General features: G+C 34.4%; 1 protein-coding gene across 1 annotated transcript in view; it reads left to right on the top strand.

Annotated features, from left to right (window-relative positions):
* The first annotated feature begins 1,841 nt into the window (after positions 1-1,841).
* LOC136809295 (polycystin family receptor for egg jelly-like) overlaps positions 1,842-17,099 on the top strand; it is a 58,861-nt gene continuing 43,603 nt past the window's right edge. The window contains exons 1-12 of the mRNA XM_067065812.1: positions 1,842-2,025; positions 2,509-2,554; positions 2,884-3,200; positions 6,192-6,347; positions 7,383-7,593; positions 8,572-8,738; positions 9,111-9,774; positions 10,498-10,658; positions 12,180-12,273; positions 12,607-12,750; positions 13,164-13,738; positions 15,647-16,757. Of these exons, the coding sequence (XP_066921913.1) occupies positions 1,984-2,025; positions 2,509-2,554; positions 2,884-3,200; positions 6,192-6,347; positions 7,383-7,593; positions 8,572-8,738; positions 9,111-9,774; positions 10,498-10,658; positions 12,180-12,273; positions 12,607-12,750; positions 13,164-13,738; positions 15,647-16,757 (3,688 nt within the window). The 5' untranslated portion in view covers positions 1,842-1,983. The remainder of the gene's footprint in view (positions 2,026-2,508; positions 2,555-2,883; positions 3,201-6,191; positions 6,348-7,382; positions 7,594-8,571; positions 8,739-9,110; positions 9,775-10,497; positions 10,659-12,179; positions 12,274-12,606; positions 12,751-13,163; positions 13,739-15,646; positions 16,758-17,099) is intronic.

Below are 17,099 nucleotides of genomic sequence, written 5' to 3'. Positions count from 1 at the left end.
CAACATTGCTCAGAGAGGAGTAGGTCTTTGTATTGGATTCAACTTTTACAACTGTACAAATGCCACAATATATACGTTATTAGGGTTATATAGACTACACAATATATTGACGAATAATATTCGACAATATGGTTTGTGATCCGTAATATACGAAGTAAACAACTGGTACTCTATTATAAAAAGGAATTATCTTTCTGTAAACAATCCCCCTATATTGTGAGAATATTGCAAAGGGAGCTGCCAACGTGTTGCGAACGTCTTTTCAATATATTGCTGGCACTCAGCAATATATCGTCAATATATTGCCCGACAATATATATTGTGTAGTGTACACGCTTTTTTTTAAATAAGAATACGCTTTATAAAGAATGTCCATGATGAAAATAGTCAAAAAATTAAGAATATGGTACTAATATCACCATCATGAAATTTAGCAACTGAACTTAAGAATGCCATTTTTAATGCATTTTAACCTGTAGATTGCCAATTTCGATCTTAACTTAAGAATATCGTAAGAATATTTTTGGATGATTTTCGCAAAAAAGTTAAGAATATCCATGATGAAATGAAAAAACACCATTCTTATAAAAAAAAGCGTGTATGTAGCCTTTTAATAATCGTACTGCTTGATAAGAGAGCCTCTTTTAAGAGACTTTGAATTTCTAGCGTAATCCAATCATGATTTCATTGGAAGGGAAAAGAAGTGCTTCTTTTTATTGAATGCAAGGTAAATCATTCTTTCCATAAAAATAAACTTTTCATACTCATGCTTTGCTAATTAATCCCTTAGCATTTCAGGTTTTTAAATGAACGCACTTGAGCCTGCATTTCAAAAAAATAAGAAGCTTTAGCAGAAATTGTTTCTTACTTGAACTTGCGTTTGAGAAATTAGTGTTTTTTGCTCACTTTTTGATCATGTGATTAAATCTTAAACCAATCCCAAGAGGAGTACTTTGTAACGTGATCAAAAACTGAGCAAATCGATTTTCATCTTTTGATATTAAAGGGACATAACAGTACTTGCAAAATTTGTAGACAAATTGTATGCAGCGGATACAAAATCAAAACAAATGTCACATGTCAAAATAAAAAGTCAAACCAAATATGGCTAATTTTGATTTGTTCAATTGTTTTACAAGTTTGTTTTGGACACGTGATTTTAATTGTTCTCTTTAATGACACGTGGTTCGCGCAATGTTTACATTTATTACTTTAATGTCCCTTTAAAAAAGGAAAAAGCTAACAAAAAGTTAAAACAATAAGCTTCTAGACCAGTGTTTTTTATAAGGACTATGCAGAAATTTACTGGTTCTTATATAAAAAGTTGTATTTTCCTGTTTTTTTAGGAATTCATTTAGATTCTACATCACCAAAAGATTTTAGGAGAGAATTATGAAGAAAAAGTTCTTCAAAACAGCGGGTGGTTCAAACGCAAGGACTTCCCTCATTTCACCACATTTACGAAAAAATAGGAGGATTTCAAATGAAAAATCCATCATTTTTAGACCACATTCAAACTGCTTATCAGCTGCGATTAATGGTCAAAAATTGCGAATTCTATTTATTTCTATAAAATAAAAATCCGTCATTTTTCTGATATTTTATTCTTTAGTCATTCGCGGTAGGAAACTGAACCGTAAACAAATGAAAATGAAAATTTCTGGACATTTTTATCAATATTTTAAAGTAAAGGTACCATTTTCTATTTAAAATTTTCATAAACCTTAATTTCTTTTTCTCTTTAGAAAAAAAAATTCAATTTTAAAATTTTATAGGTTTTAATGACAATTAATTTTTAATAATGTATTTTCCTTTTTCTTTTTCGAAAATGGAAATGATTCAGATGATATTTTAATGACCTAAAGAATTGAAGTTCTTTTCTTGAATGCTGCTGACACTCTGATCATTATTTTGAATTGACTGAAAAACAGAAATTTAGTATTTAGTAATGATATTTTAATTATTTTGGCTAATTGCTTGATAATGATGTTCACTTATTTAACCATATTTATTGTAATTTCACCGGTAAGTTTTAATTTCTGAGAGTTTTAATATTTTGATAAACGATAAATTCCGTAAAACTCATGGAGAACACCATTGTAAAGCTTGAAAACTGAATCAAACTCAGTCAAAAGTTAGTAGATCATAAGTGTGTGAAAATTATATTTCAAGGAGAAAACTTGTCAAGTGATTAGAAGAGTCAAAATTTTCCGCGGACGATTAAATTTTTTGGTGAACTAATCGACACAAAAAGTTCTCGATACCAAAGATAGAGCTTTCATTAAAATCATCTATTTCTATGACATGTTGAAAAATTTACAATACTCAGAGTTTTGGATGTCCTAGTAATATTTAAGATTTTTGGACACGTTTGCTCAATTTTTTTATTTATGGCCAAGTTCGTCATCTACCTTCGGACTACACGAGATATGAAAAAGGAGCGGGCGGAGGGAGGCTGGAACTGAATGATATTTTTCTAAAGAGCATTTCTGTTTTATTTTCTTTCAGACGATTCTCTGCTGGCAAGTGTCTTTTAGCAGAGATGAAAACTCAGGTGAGATTTTTTATAAGAACGTTCAAACCTTTGAATGTTCTTAACTGATGTTCTTTGATTCTATTTTAAAGGGAATTAGATTTTCATCGAATAATAAGAGAGCGTATAAAATAGTAGAGTCTCGTTTATGAGAGTTTCTTATTGACGACGGCCTTCAATAGTATCGAATAATCGTATCGAATCGAGCGTATTGTATAGTAGAATGTCAAATTAAAGAGCGTAACTGTAGTTTATAGATCAGTTCTATATCAGACAAGGGTATATTAACCGAAGAAGTACTCAATGGAATAATAAAACTTTTTTCACTGCTGCTTGTCTTCATTTTTTAGAGCACATGGGATGTTACGATGCCACCGCATCCAATCTTTTCACCATTTCACCAGGAGATTACATTCCAACGGACTTAAGTCCGGTCGCTTGTATGACCGCTTGCGGTAAACGATGGCAAATTGCCGGAATACAAAACGGAAGCCTCTGCTTGTGTTCAAAAACAGCACCTATCAACTTCGTTACCGATTCTTTATGCAATCTTGATTGTACAGGGGTAGCAAACTATGCGCAGAATACGTTACCTAAATGCGGTGGCAAGAATCATATAAGTGTTTATAATGCGGCTAAAAGAATCAACAGCTTCAAAATCAAAGAGGTATTATTTTCAATATTGAAATACTCATCAATAGACCTTATCGGAGCGATGCATTGTGGGATTGTTTCGGGGGTATTACAATAGAAATCTCTTAGGAATTCCTCGAGGGAATTCTATTGTTACACCCCCCCAAAAAAAACAATCCCACAATGTGTCGCTGTTTTAGAAAAATCAAAAACTCAGATAAGGTCTATAATGAAAAATTATGATGACATTTTTTGTTTTGGCTTGATAAAAGAACGTTTTGTTTTTTTTCTAGTTGTACGGCATAAAGCTTGTATCATTATTTTCGCTTATGCCCGCTTCCTTTTTTCTTAGCTTTAAGAAATCCTTTCTATAGCTGAAATTTACCATTTTTTCTTTCGAGTGCGTAGATGATTCTAGCTATAATCGAAAAATTGTATAGACCTAAAAATATAATGTCATATGTCCTAGCCAAACTTAGCATTTATAATTCCCTTTTTTGGAAAAGTATGGTTTTTTATCTCTTTTTTTATTTACCGGCTTTTTGAGGTCTTGAATGAATGAAATGATAACTTTTTAACTCACCGCGCATCTTTCCCCGAAAGGAAAATTATTATTATTGATAATTGCTCCGGCCTAGGAGCCTTTAATTCTCTCTTCCGACAACGACGGTCAAGGTCAAGACATTTTTTTTTGTTTATCTAATCCGATGATCTATTCCGATTTAATAAAAACGGATCATCTGGATTTCGATAATATTGCGAAAGTATTTTAGAAAAAGATGGCTGCCGAAAGTGGGCTTAGCTGCAAATCTCAGTGAAAGATGTGATCATTTTCATCATTATTCATGATGTTTTGGACATGATCTATGAGAAGTTTGATGCATACTGACTGGTCTAACAATGTCGAAAGACTTTGAAGAAAATTTGGCCATGAATCGTCAGCTGCTCGAGTGTCTCGAGTGCTTTTAAATCTTGCATATGGCGACGCACAAAACCAAAACCATAAATAAAACTCTGTAACTTGACAATGGAATGAAACTTTCAAACACACATCCATTGGAATTTGAAAGAGAATACTAAAATTAAAACATTACAGTGCAAATTTGAAAACGATCTGAACAGTTTTTGTGGTGTTACCGTAAGTTGGTCTAATGTCGACATCCGTCTTCTAATTTCGACACCTTTCTTTAGAGATAGGAACAATAGAAACTGAGGAAGGTCTGAATTGCTGATTGACTTTGATTAGCGCGATGAGAGGAAAAATCTTTAGTCTATCAGTGATTCCGACCTTCTTATTATTCCTGTCTATAAAGAAGGATGTCGAAATTAGAAGACGGATGTCGACATTAGACCAACTTACGGTATGTCTATGGCTGAAAATGATCCTGTTTTTTATTCATCATTTTTTGACTGGGCGACCGTTCCTTTTGATTTTTCAAACCCAACACAGATATTTTACAAACATATCACTATGAGAATTCATTAAAGGATACTAAAACACAATTCCTGTGTAAATTTGAACAAGATTGGAAAAGTTTTCACAGTATTATGGCTGAAAATGATTAATAATCATTTTTGGACTTTGTCGTAATTTCATCGCGGCTGGCGACCGTTCCTTTTGATTTTTCAAACCCGACACAGATATTTTACAAACATATCACATGAGAATTCAATAAAGGATACTAAAACACAATTCCTGTGTAAATTTGAACAAGATTGGAGAAATTTTCACAGTATTATGGCTGAAATGATCGTTTTTGGACTTTGTTGTAATTTCATCGCTGCTGGCGACCGTTCCTTTTGATTTTTGAAACCCGACACAGATTTTCTACAAACATATCACTATGAGAATTCAGTAAAGGATTAGTATCCAACACAATCAGTCAGGCACATCCTGGCAAATGAACGGGGTATTTTTCACTTGCGACCATTGGCAAATGAACGGGGTCGAAAACGAAAGTGACGTAATAGCGCCGAATACCCAGTTTAATTGAACCGGGTTGGAAATATTTTGCTTCATTTCAAAGAACTGCATAGATGAAATTTTTTTTCCATGGGTCAATTTTGTCTTCGAAGATTGAAGAAACTTTTAACGAAAAAATAAAGTTCCCAGTTTTCTTCCTTTTTTCCCTTTTTCAGTTTGAGGTTCATTTTTATTCATTTTCACGCTTTTAGCCTGAGACGTCCTATCTCATTTACACTGGGTGACGAATACCCCATGCAAATGCTCACCCCGTTCATTTGCCAGGATGTGCCTGACTGACAATTCCTGTGTAAATTTGAACAAGATCGGAGAAATTTTCACAGTGTTATAACTGAAAATGATATTTTTTAGACTTTGTCGTAATTTCATTGGCTGGGGCAACCGTTCCTTTTGAAGATTATTCAAACCCGAAACTGGTTTTTTCCAAATATACCACTATTTATTACATACACACTATTGTACCATTTTATTTGGTTTATCCTACTCTCCCCCAAGTATTATCCCAACAGAAAAAAATAATGCTTAGCTAAAAGCCTGTGGCCTCTAATTTAGGCTATTTTTCTCCCCGAAATTTTATCTGGACAATCAAATCAAGAACTTGGAAATATTGACTACTAAATGTTTATCTCCTTTAGCTCCAATTTTGAACTTTTTAGTCGAGAACGAGTGGGCGGGGGAGAGGTTGGTTCTTTAGGCAAGAAAGTGCATGTGTAATCACTTAGAAGAGCTAAACTTCCAGCTGGTTTATTTATTCGTTAAGATTATTTCTCATACTCGCTCTGCAATAGAATTATTACTTTGCTTTCTGATCTGTTCTGATTAGCAGTTTGTGGGCAACGTTCTAACACAACTAACTCAACAAGCTCATCTTTCACATCTTTTAATCTCTTAAGCCGGAGCTTCCAGCGCAGCTGGTTTATTTTGAAATTATTTTAAGCTGATATCTTTCTATTATTTCTTTCTATACCAGCGTTTTTGAAAATGTCGGAAACAGGAAAAGTTAAAAGAAATTGTAATTGTAATTTTCATTATTTTTTAAAGATACCAACATTGAAATTGTACGAATCGACCAGCATTGAGACGGAGTTGGAGAATGGACAAGACGTCGAATATTTATATCGGACAGGTGACGGACGACATGAAACAACTCAATTGCCATCTATCACACATATTTATAATGAGCCTGGCATTTTCTCTGTAAGTTTCATCCATTATATTTGCTACAGTTATTTCTACCCTAAAAGGTTTTCTTTTTACATAAGTGTTTCCGTTTCATATCAGACACGTTTCGTATCAGGACAGTGTCTGCCTATTATTATATTATGCTGATATAAGCAAAAAAAGTTTTTCTTTACCCTTTCTGGTCAATCTTGCTCCACATCCATGTCAATCCAATGTGAAAAAAAGCTTGTGAATTAAAATTGATGAGTAAGCAAACGATATCACTCTTATTTAAAAACAAAACCTTTAAATGGCTTATCAACGTCAACGTCCATTCGCTTTAGGTGTGCACTAATTCTTGTTTTGCTTGCAATTTTCAAACCAATGCTTCAATCCTGGAAAGATAATTCAGAGCACTATAATTTCGGAGCAAAATAATTCAAAAAGTTCTAGCACATGAAGAAGGAAAAAATGAATATTTTATCCTTTTGTGTTAGAAACTTTATTTTTGTTAGAGAGGTACTTTGAAGCTTCCTATTTTCAAATATACAATCATTTCTCACTTACGATTATTGGTTAGAAATTTACAACCCCGTCAAAGTGAAAAAAAAACAACCAGCAAAAACGTAGTTTTATTAGAATCCAATACAATAGACATCTAATAATAATAACATAATAAGAAATTTGGAAAGTATCCTCGTATCTTTCTTTATCTCAGGTTATAGAAGCATCTCTAGATTTTTTCAACATCTCTTGATCCTTGTAACCTTTTGGGAATTTTCAGACAATTTTCAGGAACATCATAGTAATTCCTTAAAGGAAGAAATTTAGGTGGAAATTAAATTTGGTGGATGAACAAAGTAGTTTTTTTGGAGTAAGAATGTGGTTGAAGGATATCTTTCGGTGAAAAATCATAATCAACTAATGGCAAAACCTGTTTTAAATTGAACGAAAATGAGGAACGGATGAAAAAAAAAATTAATTTTGCGGGCTTTGGCTAAGCTAAGTACCCGATTTTCTTGTCGCAAAAATTTCGTCCTTTAATTGTCCTCGTTGTTTTCGTATTCTTAGGTCAAGGTAGAAGCCAGTAACACCATTTCTGGTACTTTTACCGATTCTATCAATGTTACTGTGACAGATGAAATTCATGGTGCTCATTTGGAGTGTGACCATGGTCAAATTCTTGGTGAAAAGATTGATTGTTTTGGTTATGTTGACCGTGGATCACCATCGGGTTTGAGTGTTGATTTTGGTGACGGCCTTGTTGAAGTATTAAAACTACGTAAGTATGGAAACTTTGCAATTTAATTACAGTTAACTCTCGATACACGTTTTTTATAAGAACATCCAACATTTTTGTAAAGTCTTAGGATGTTCAAGCCTAAAAATTAAAATGTTCTTATTTTCACCATTTTGTGACCATTTTTACCAATTTTCCCAAGAAAACGGGTGGTTTCGAGTCCACAAAGCCTTAACTTGTTCTTAACTTGTTCTTAACATTTTGGCCATCGAAGCCTTATGTTCTTATAAAAAAACGAGTAATTCGAAATCGAACAGATGATCTGCTCGAATTGTTGTGAGATTCGGATTTTAGTGAATAATTAACGAGAGGGTTCCTGAATTATAATTGTGTTAAAGTTTGACGTTTTTGAATAAAAAAACAAAAATTTGAAAATTTAAAGAACAATTTTGTTTCATTTCGGTGTTCAGATCATCACAAGGTTTATAAAAACGATTTAGTTTCTGGCAAAATTAATAGAATCATAGGCGTAGCGAGATACCCTGCAAAATTTATGGATGAGAGCGGTTTTTACGACACTGTAATTATTGTCTTTGTTATATCATAAGATAATGAAATATGTCATAAACTTTGCATCTCGCTTCGCCTATGAGAATGATACAGTTGACGGTCTCTGATTCGATGTTCTTGTGTTATACACTCCCTCATTATTAGATAGTATTGAAAGCCACCCTCAACAAGAAACTCTCATAAACGACGCTGTCCTATTCTATCCCTATTCGATAAAAAGTCGAATTCCCTTGAAAATCGAATTATAGAGAGTCTATTGTACATATTTTGACATAATTATAATTGTGTTTGACATTTTTGAATTTTTGAAAAATAAAAATTTAAAAATTCATTTTTCCTTTCGCTCTTCATATCATCATCAGGTTCATAAAAATGACCTAGTTTCTGACACAATTGCTATTATAATAATACGTACATAATTTGACATAATTGTGTCTCGTTTTTCACCAGACAATGTTTACAGCCATGTGGGTAACCAACAAGAGGGCGCGCAATTGAACATCCAGAGTCTTGGGAACGAAATAACAGTCATATTGCCAAGTGCTGTCTTCCAAAAGAACACCACTGTATATGGTTGGGAAATTCAAGCTTCAAAATCTGGCAAAATCAAACTACAGGTAAAATCCTATACAACCGATCAATAATCGAATTAGAGAGTAATTTAAATTTCCAGTTGAGGAGACCAATGTTTTAGTTCGAATTACAGAAAAATTCGAATGATAGAGGTTCGAATTAGAGAGTGAGTTGACTGTATTGTTTTGAGAAAATCGAATAATCCAATAACGGGATATTCTCTCGCGTCAATCAGTTACGTAAATAAAGCCTGGAATACACGGGGACGAAGTTGCCTTGTTCCCTGTGTATTATCAGCCTTTTGATCCTTATTAATAGAGCTTGATAAATATTCTCTGGCGTCAATCAGTAACGTGGGATGCATGGGAACAAGGTTGCCCACAGTCTTGTGATGACGAGATTTTTATTTCTCATAGGTGTTTGAGCCTTCTTGTCAAACGAGTGAAACATACTGTCAAAGCACACACATGTGTACAACCACCATCTCTGAGTGTGATAAAAACACATTCACAGAATGGAATTGTGCTCCTGATGAAGTCTTTTGCATGCTTAATCAACGTTGTGTTAAAACAGTCGCTTCTACTTTGAGTCAATGTACTGTCCATGATGAATTTGCTTTCATTCAAGCACCGGCAGACTATAAGAAAATCTACGAAAAAGAATATACTATATCTGGGCCCGGTGTTTTCTTTATTAAAGAAGATCCACCCTTTCATGCTAAAACTAATCAAATTCTTGGCTGGTCTAAAGAACAAAATGGCGGTGAATTAGCCTATACGAGTCTCCAAAATGGTGGAGCCTCTGAGTTTATCTATCCAACATCAACAGGAATGGATTTTGTAAGAGACACGCGACCCACTAAATCATCCACCGAACATTTCTTAAGCGCTCATACCATCGAGCGTTCGCATTTTTACTTTGAACATCGTTATGCGAAAACTGGTATGTACCTGATTACAACCAATATCACAGATGCTTTAGCAGTTTACGTAGATGAACGTTTAGATAAAATTGAAATCACATGTCCTGGAACTATCTTCACTGAAAGTGATTTCACAATACAAGTAGCTGATCATGCTGGTATGGATTTATATTTTAGAGAGACTTTTTTCATTTTATTTAGCCTTAAGGGAATAAATATTTTGAATTTTGCGGTTTTTTGACGAAATTAAATTCTGTGAAACACAAATATTCTCAGGTTTTTGAAAATCATCTCTAAAATCGGTCCTATAGGGCAAAATAGGCCATATTGTAGACAAAAAATTCTCCAACCCGCGAAATCAAATTCTCACGAAACTTCTGAATTTTTAGCTGTGAACCGCGAATATTTTTTCCTGCAAAAATTTATTCCCTTAAGATAATTTTCTCTTGGGAAGCTGACTGTATTTAATCATTTTGCTAGTTCATACACATTTTGTTTGGTAGTTTCAGGTTGATTTCCTTGCGAAGGCTTTCAACGTCACATCACTTTTAATCAAGTACTGGAGCAAGTTCGTTTTCATATAAACGTTATAAGAGCGTTCAGAAATTTTGAAGCCTTCAGAGGTTCTTATTTTTGTGAATTTTGAGTCTTAAAATGTTCTCAAAATGTTCTTTAAGTTTCATCATTTTTTCACAATGTATTTTTGTGCAATTATTTAAGAAATAGTAGCGATAAAGGAGGGTTTGTTTCACCAAAGACAGTGCTCTACGAAAGAAAAAGAAATATTCCGTCAGTTACAGTCCGGAAAGTTCTTGTCCTTGAATGTTTTGTGCTTATATAGTTTGTTTCCTTCAAAAATGTGTATCATTCTTTTAATTTAGGTTCAAACGTTTCCTACTTGGTGGATCTTGGCAATGGCAAATCACATTACTTCCACCAGAAAGCTTTATATCCTTTCCAGTACGATGAACCAGGCGTTTACACCTTATCCTTCACCGGATCAAATTCCGTCTCAAGATTGGTTCAGAAATGTTCTGTCAAGGTAATAACATTTTGTGCAGGTTTTTGGCACCACCTAACTGGTTTGTGCCACAGATATCTTATATAAAACATAATAGTTACTTCGTCCTTAGCTGAAGCAAAATAATCCGCCATCTGATAAGTAGACCATAGTTCGGTGCCGGTAATTTGATCGATCAATCCTATCTTTCGCCTTGTCTCTTCGTGCCATTTAGGTTTTTTTTTGGCTTGGTTGAACAAATTGCTTGTATCGAACGGTGTCTATTGTGACCTACTTTCATCAAATATGGCGCATTATTTTGCTTCACATGCCGTTGCTTGGAACATAGCACTATCTAGTGTTTTATATATGATATCTATGGTTTCTATGTTCCTTATGGAACTATACATACTACCTGTGGTTTTGTAGAAGCCTGCGCTTCACACTAGATTTTCACCTCCACCTCCACTTCTTTATAGAGGTCAAATCAAGTAAAATGTTTTCTTTTTCTTGTTCTCGGAGGTCCTATGAATTAACACATGTCTGTTCGTCCGTTCGTCATTTACCAGCTTTCCTCGGAATTAGTTCATTAGTTTTTTCAGATTTTTTTTGCACAATGGTGCAAAATGGTACAACATAAAATGTGGCGGAGCTCGAATTTCGAAGAAAAGATTTTCTGGGAAAATTTAGGCCAAAAATAGAGCTTCATTAGTTTGTTCTGTTGTTTTTTTGCATAAAGACAAGGTTCTCTAAAAGGTGGCTGTCAAAATGGAAAGTCAATCATTGTACAAAATGGTCTGGTCACATCTGAATGGTGTCTGAAGCATTGAGTTTCAAGCCCGAAGGGCTAGAGGTCAATCTCTAACCTTTCTCAGGCAAGAAAAATTGAAGCCTTAAAATATGCGCCGTATTTTTGATGACGGATTGAATCTAGCAATTCCTTTGTTTTCGAGTGATATATTTTTCGAAATCAAGCGGTAAATTTTAGTTTCAATCTGTCATTTGTGTAAAAACCAGGCGGGTAGCTCAAGGCCGCGCAACTTTGGTAGGATTTGTTAGCTTCAAATTCTACCAAAGAGATTGACCTCTAGCCCTTCGGGCTTGAAACTCAATGGTCTGAAGCCGTTTTTTAGGAAAACTTTTTTTTCCGTAAAAATCGGATTTTCTTGTTTTGATGATTATTAAAGGGAATATTACCTTCTGTCATTTTTAGGGGAAATGAGCATTTCCCGCAATTGACTTGGTATTTTTTTCCATTTATCAAAATGTCCGTATACTCTCCTTTTCTAAAGTTTTTATAGCAAGGGATTTTAATAATCATCAAAACAAAAAATACTTTCACTCTCAACTTTATCAGAAAAACCAGGAGATATTTTAACTCAATCCTCATAATTTGAGAAATCTAATTTCCGTGAATTATTTCGTTGGGCTAAATTCGCGAAATTAAATTCCAAACATTTTGCGAATGACCTTACTCGCGAAAATTTCAGACATTAAAGTAATACAATGATAAATCATTAAATTGTATTCTAAGTTTCTCATGGTAGTTATTCGTTCTTTTAGGTATTAGATGACATTGTTGGACTAACTTTTACAGAAGACATCAATCCTACTGAACTCGGTCATTCAACAACGATTGATTGGCAAGTCACCAAAGGTAAAGTCATGTTTATACATTGTGCTTTTTTCAGAAAAGTCTGCTTACCTTTTCTATGCTACCCTCCTGGAATTCCAATTAATATTTTAATCCTCTTTGTGTTAAAGGTATTATTTTAAAGTTAAAAAACGTTCGGCTTTTGTGACGTTGCGTTATCTTCAAAATGTTTTGAACGGATAAAACACTACGTAAAGTTAGGGAAATCCCCCATTCTCTAAGGTCTTAAGTAAAATTGTACGTGCATGTAAAAAAACCTAAGTTTAGAACATACATTCTTATAAAAGATTATGCAATATAAATAATTGTATGTCTAATTTTCAATTTTCCCTTTAGGTACTAATGTGACTTACTCCATCAGTTTTGGTGACAGCCAATCAGAGACGTTGTACGTTACCAATGACGTCAACATCCAGACATCTCATACTTACACTGAAGTGGGTGAATATGTTGTCTCTATACAAGCAACTAATGTACTTGGTAAGCTTATTCATCATTTTGGACTAAAAAAATATTCACATCTTTAGATTGCTGCCGTAAAGACGTCAATAGAATACTATAGTGAAATTTTTTTGTCTGTGTCGGCCTTGTCATGTGCTTTTTGACGGCCTTTGGGTTGTCTATCGCAGTGCCCAAAATTCCCCCGTTTCAGCGAGATTCAAAAAGTGGCTTTTCCGTCTCCATATTCAGCAAAATCCTGGAAAGTTTAAAGAATCTGGCCTCGTTTGTTAAATAAAGTCTATTTTCGTCTGAAACAAAAAACTTTGTTTTCAGCACTGTTATAGGACACACGGACATTTATTTTGGCTTTTCTCGAAGTGAAAGACAAGTCGCAAACATCTTTAAATGTTTTAAATAACTTTTAAAAACCAATATCACTTACTTTTTAACAGGGTCATCCGTGGATATTCAATCCACAGCTATCATTGAAATAGCAATCGGTGAAGTGATCTACTATACCAACCATCCACACATTACCGATAACATCTTTCTCAAAACCAACCAAGACTTCGAAACACATGTCAACATCACAAATGGCACCAATGTTAGATGTTCTTTCATATTTAACGATACATCTAGTACCCAGACCCCACAAAGATCGTTTATCAAACAATTCAACAATCCTGGTATATACATATCTTCGGTCATTTGCAAGAATGCAATCTCAGAACGACCAGCAATATTACCAGTAACCATTTATGTAGACCAACTAGAACCAATCACAGATCTGGCAATCGTGGTGACAGGAGGGTTAGCTTTCGGTGAAGATGCTATTGTTAAATCTACAATGTCATCAGGATCGGTATACACTTGTCTGTTGGACTTTGGGGATGGTGAATCATTGACAACAGATCCGGCAATCTTTGGCGAAGCAGTAATTCACCGGTACTTGAGTGTTGGACGTTACGAAATTAAACAGACTTGCAGTAATGAACTTGGTACTATTACAGCGACACATTTATTAGAGGTACGTTCCACAGTGTATTTTTTAAAGCCGTGCTGGGCTTGAGTTCATACAGTTAAAACCATCTTGAATGTCCTTGAAAAGCCTTGAATTTAATCAATATGCAGCCCGATACTACACCCCGTGTCACATCTCCTGTGGAACTTTTTCCCACATCGGGGATAAGAATTTCTATTATAATTACAATGGTGATAGTAGACGATGCTATCGTCCGTATAATATGTTATTATGATATAACATAGTTTGTATATTACAGTGCCGTAGGAAGCATCTTCATATTGAGGGGGCTGAAGTTTAGTGACACCGCGAGGGCCAACCATGGTTTGGCCCGAGGGGGGAAATTTTGAAAATTTGAGCTCTAGATTGCTTGAAAATGCACTCAATTGTGACAATTATGACAAATTAAAAAAGAAAAACTTTGCATTTAGCAAAATAACCATTTTTGAAAAAATTATTGGGGGGGCATAGCCCCCCCCCCTTGCCCCCCCAGTTGCTACGGCACTGTATTATAAAACGTAATATGATTCGCGGCGGATAGAGTCTGACAACAGCTACTCCGGTAAAAAAATCCCATCTCACGTTTGTTCCTCTTAGATGAAACTCGTCTTAGACTATAGCATAGTCTATGGTGATAGAAATTCTGTTGTTCCAAGCTAAAAAACATCCGGTGGAGATGGTTTTGTAGCGCAATTTTTGGACCTACCCCGGTGGGGTGGAGGTCCTATAAATTAACCTGTGTTCGTTCGTTCGTCCGTTCGTCTGTTCGTCTGTTACCAACTTTTCTCAGGATTGAATCATAGGAATCTTTTGATTTTTGGTACAAAGGTGCAAAATGGTGGTGGTCAAAATCTGACGGAGCCTGATTTTCGAAAAAAAAAATTGGGGGGTAAATTTGGGCCAAAAAACGGCTAAAAACGGAATCATTAACTTTTTTTGATTTTTTTGCATGAAAGTAGGGTACCATCATAAGTAAAAGATGGCTCAAGCAGATTTTTTCAAAAAAATTTTGTTGGCTCAAAAAACGCATGTTTATCTATAAGAATCACTATTAATAAGCATACATCAATGTTCTTAGTTAAATTACTCAATTTTTTTATGAGGTAGATGTTTTTTTTGCTCGTGAGGGCTTACTTTTGAAAAATATGTGTGTTTAGACATGAAATTTTGGTTATTTGGCGTGTTTTTATAGAGAAACTGGATAAATTCGATATTTTTTTATAAGCACATTATCAATTGGCTCTTTCATTCTTAATGATTTTTGCACAAAGATGCATAACTATAAACCCTCGAATGTGACGGAGCCCGATTTTCGAAAAACAATGTTTTTGGGCAAATTTGGGCCAAAAAACGGCTAAAAAATGGTTTTTTTGGACTTTGTGAAATATTGGATCATTGTTTTTTTCAGATTATTTTGATGAGATAGATGTCTTTTTTGCTCACGAAGTCTTGGATATGAAAGAATATTTCAAGATTATGAAGTTTTGGTTTTTTATAAGAAACGAACGACTAATTTTAATAGAGCGTCACTATTTGTGTTCTGAATGATTGTTTAACGGTCATGTTCACGTAGATATCAATTATATATGTGTTAAATGCATAACCAGGTAGGTCCATAAAAGTATCACTTGTTTCACATTAAATTTCAATTGGAAATGAAATTAAAGTCTATTTCTCATGGGGCAAAAATTGTAGTGTATTTTTTCCATCGGGACGAAATTGTGGCTAGGTTTTCCAGTGAGTGGAGGTTTTTCCACCGCGTCTGTGGCGCAGGGGAGTAATGAATTAAAGGAAAAGATACAGTATCTCATTTTAAAGTCTTTGAATTTAGCCATAATATATGAGCTCTGAAATGTGAAATGGTCAATCAAACGTTTTTCTGTGATAAAATCATTTAATTTTGTTTTCTTTTAGGTCAATATTCCACCAGAAGGTCTTGGTATTGCTTGTCCAGTACAAAAATACGTCAAAGTTGGTGAACTTTTAGAATACTATGTCGGTGTGAGAGGTGGAACAAATATTAATCTTGCCATCTCTTTCGGTAACGGTGACCAAAAAGTTATCCAAGTTGCATCTAATTCAACGACACCATTGAACTACACTTACAATGCACCTGGTGTTTATACAGTTGGAGTTGAAGTATCCAATCAACTAAAGAAACTTGAATCTTCCTGTGATGTCATAATCGTTGAACAGGTTATCAAGGATTGTCTCTTAACAACGAATAGTCCAATACGATTGTATCCAGGTGTTTCTATTTTCCAATTATCAGTCAAAACAGGTACCCCATTACCAAGTAATGCAGAGATCACATGGAACTTTGGTGATGGTACATCTCTGGTCAGAGACAAATTTCCAAACAATATTCCATTCATCAAAGAACACCAATACACAGAACCTGGACAATTTCAAGCTATCATTGAAATTGCCAATAATGTCAGTCGAGTCAGCTTCAGTCGGATTATTGATATCCAACAAATTGTCAATCCTGAGATTCAATTCTTTTCTGACAAATCTGGTGAGCATATCCCTGCAACATTGGAGAATATATTTGCACTTGAGGACAATATTTACATTAATGTAACCAAACAGCCAAGAGATGTTGAATATCAATTCAACACTGGAGATTCACCAATCGCTGAAATATCTAGAGATAACTATATTGTTCACCAATTCACCAAACCAGGAAATTACAATGTGAGCGTACTGGTAATCAACCAACTCGGTGATTTCAAAACCAATCGACTGATCATTGTTCAATCACCAATAAAAAATATCCAAGTCATCTTTAATGAGAAAGCACTGACAAATGAAGACTTTGTTGTCAAAATCAACGCAACCAATTTTGGTTCCTCAACGTATGGATATATCAGTATGGGAGATGGCAACGTGTATTTAATCAATGAACATCATTTCGATTCTGACCCAATCCATTACCTAAATCATCGAGATAATGTAACGAAGATCAACTTTGATAGCGATATGACAACACGATTCAACATCACACATGGCTTCAAAACTAGAGGTTTAATTCTATCTTCTGTTTTTAGCAACAGCGAAAGTTAAAATGAAAATTGTTCTAAAATCTAACCTTCTATTAGAGCTTTTTTTATACAGTCAAGATTTGAAATCACATTTTTATGATTTTGTTTCCTGCCCCATACAGTTTGTCTACGAATTTCAAAAGTAATTATATCCAATTCATACATATGTGAACCTGTACATTATCTTACAAAAGCAATGCAAAATATTTTTTTTCCACCAAAAATGTACCTTCTATAGTTTTGATTAAAACCAGATAGTATATTCTTCAAGATTTCCAAAGTGGAGATATCACAATGGGCTCTTACACGGTTCTTACATTGAA

Source organism: Clytia hemisphaerica, unplaced genomic scaffold (genome assembly GCF_902728285.1).
Source record: "Clytia hemisphaerica strain Z4C2 unplaced genomic scaffold, Clytia hemisphaerica genome assembly, whole genome shotgun sequence".
Taxonomy (NCBI): domain Eukaryota; kingdom Metazoa; phylum Cnidaria; class Hydrozoa; order Leptothecata; family Clytiidae; genus Clytia; species Clytia hemisphaerica.
The sequence above is the reverse complement of the archived record's forward strand: the minus strand, read 5'-3'. Positions and strand labels throughout refer to the sequence as shown.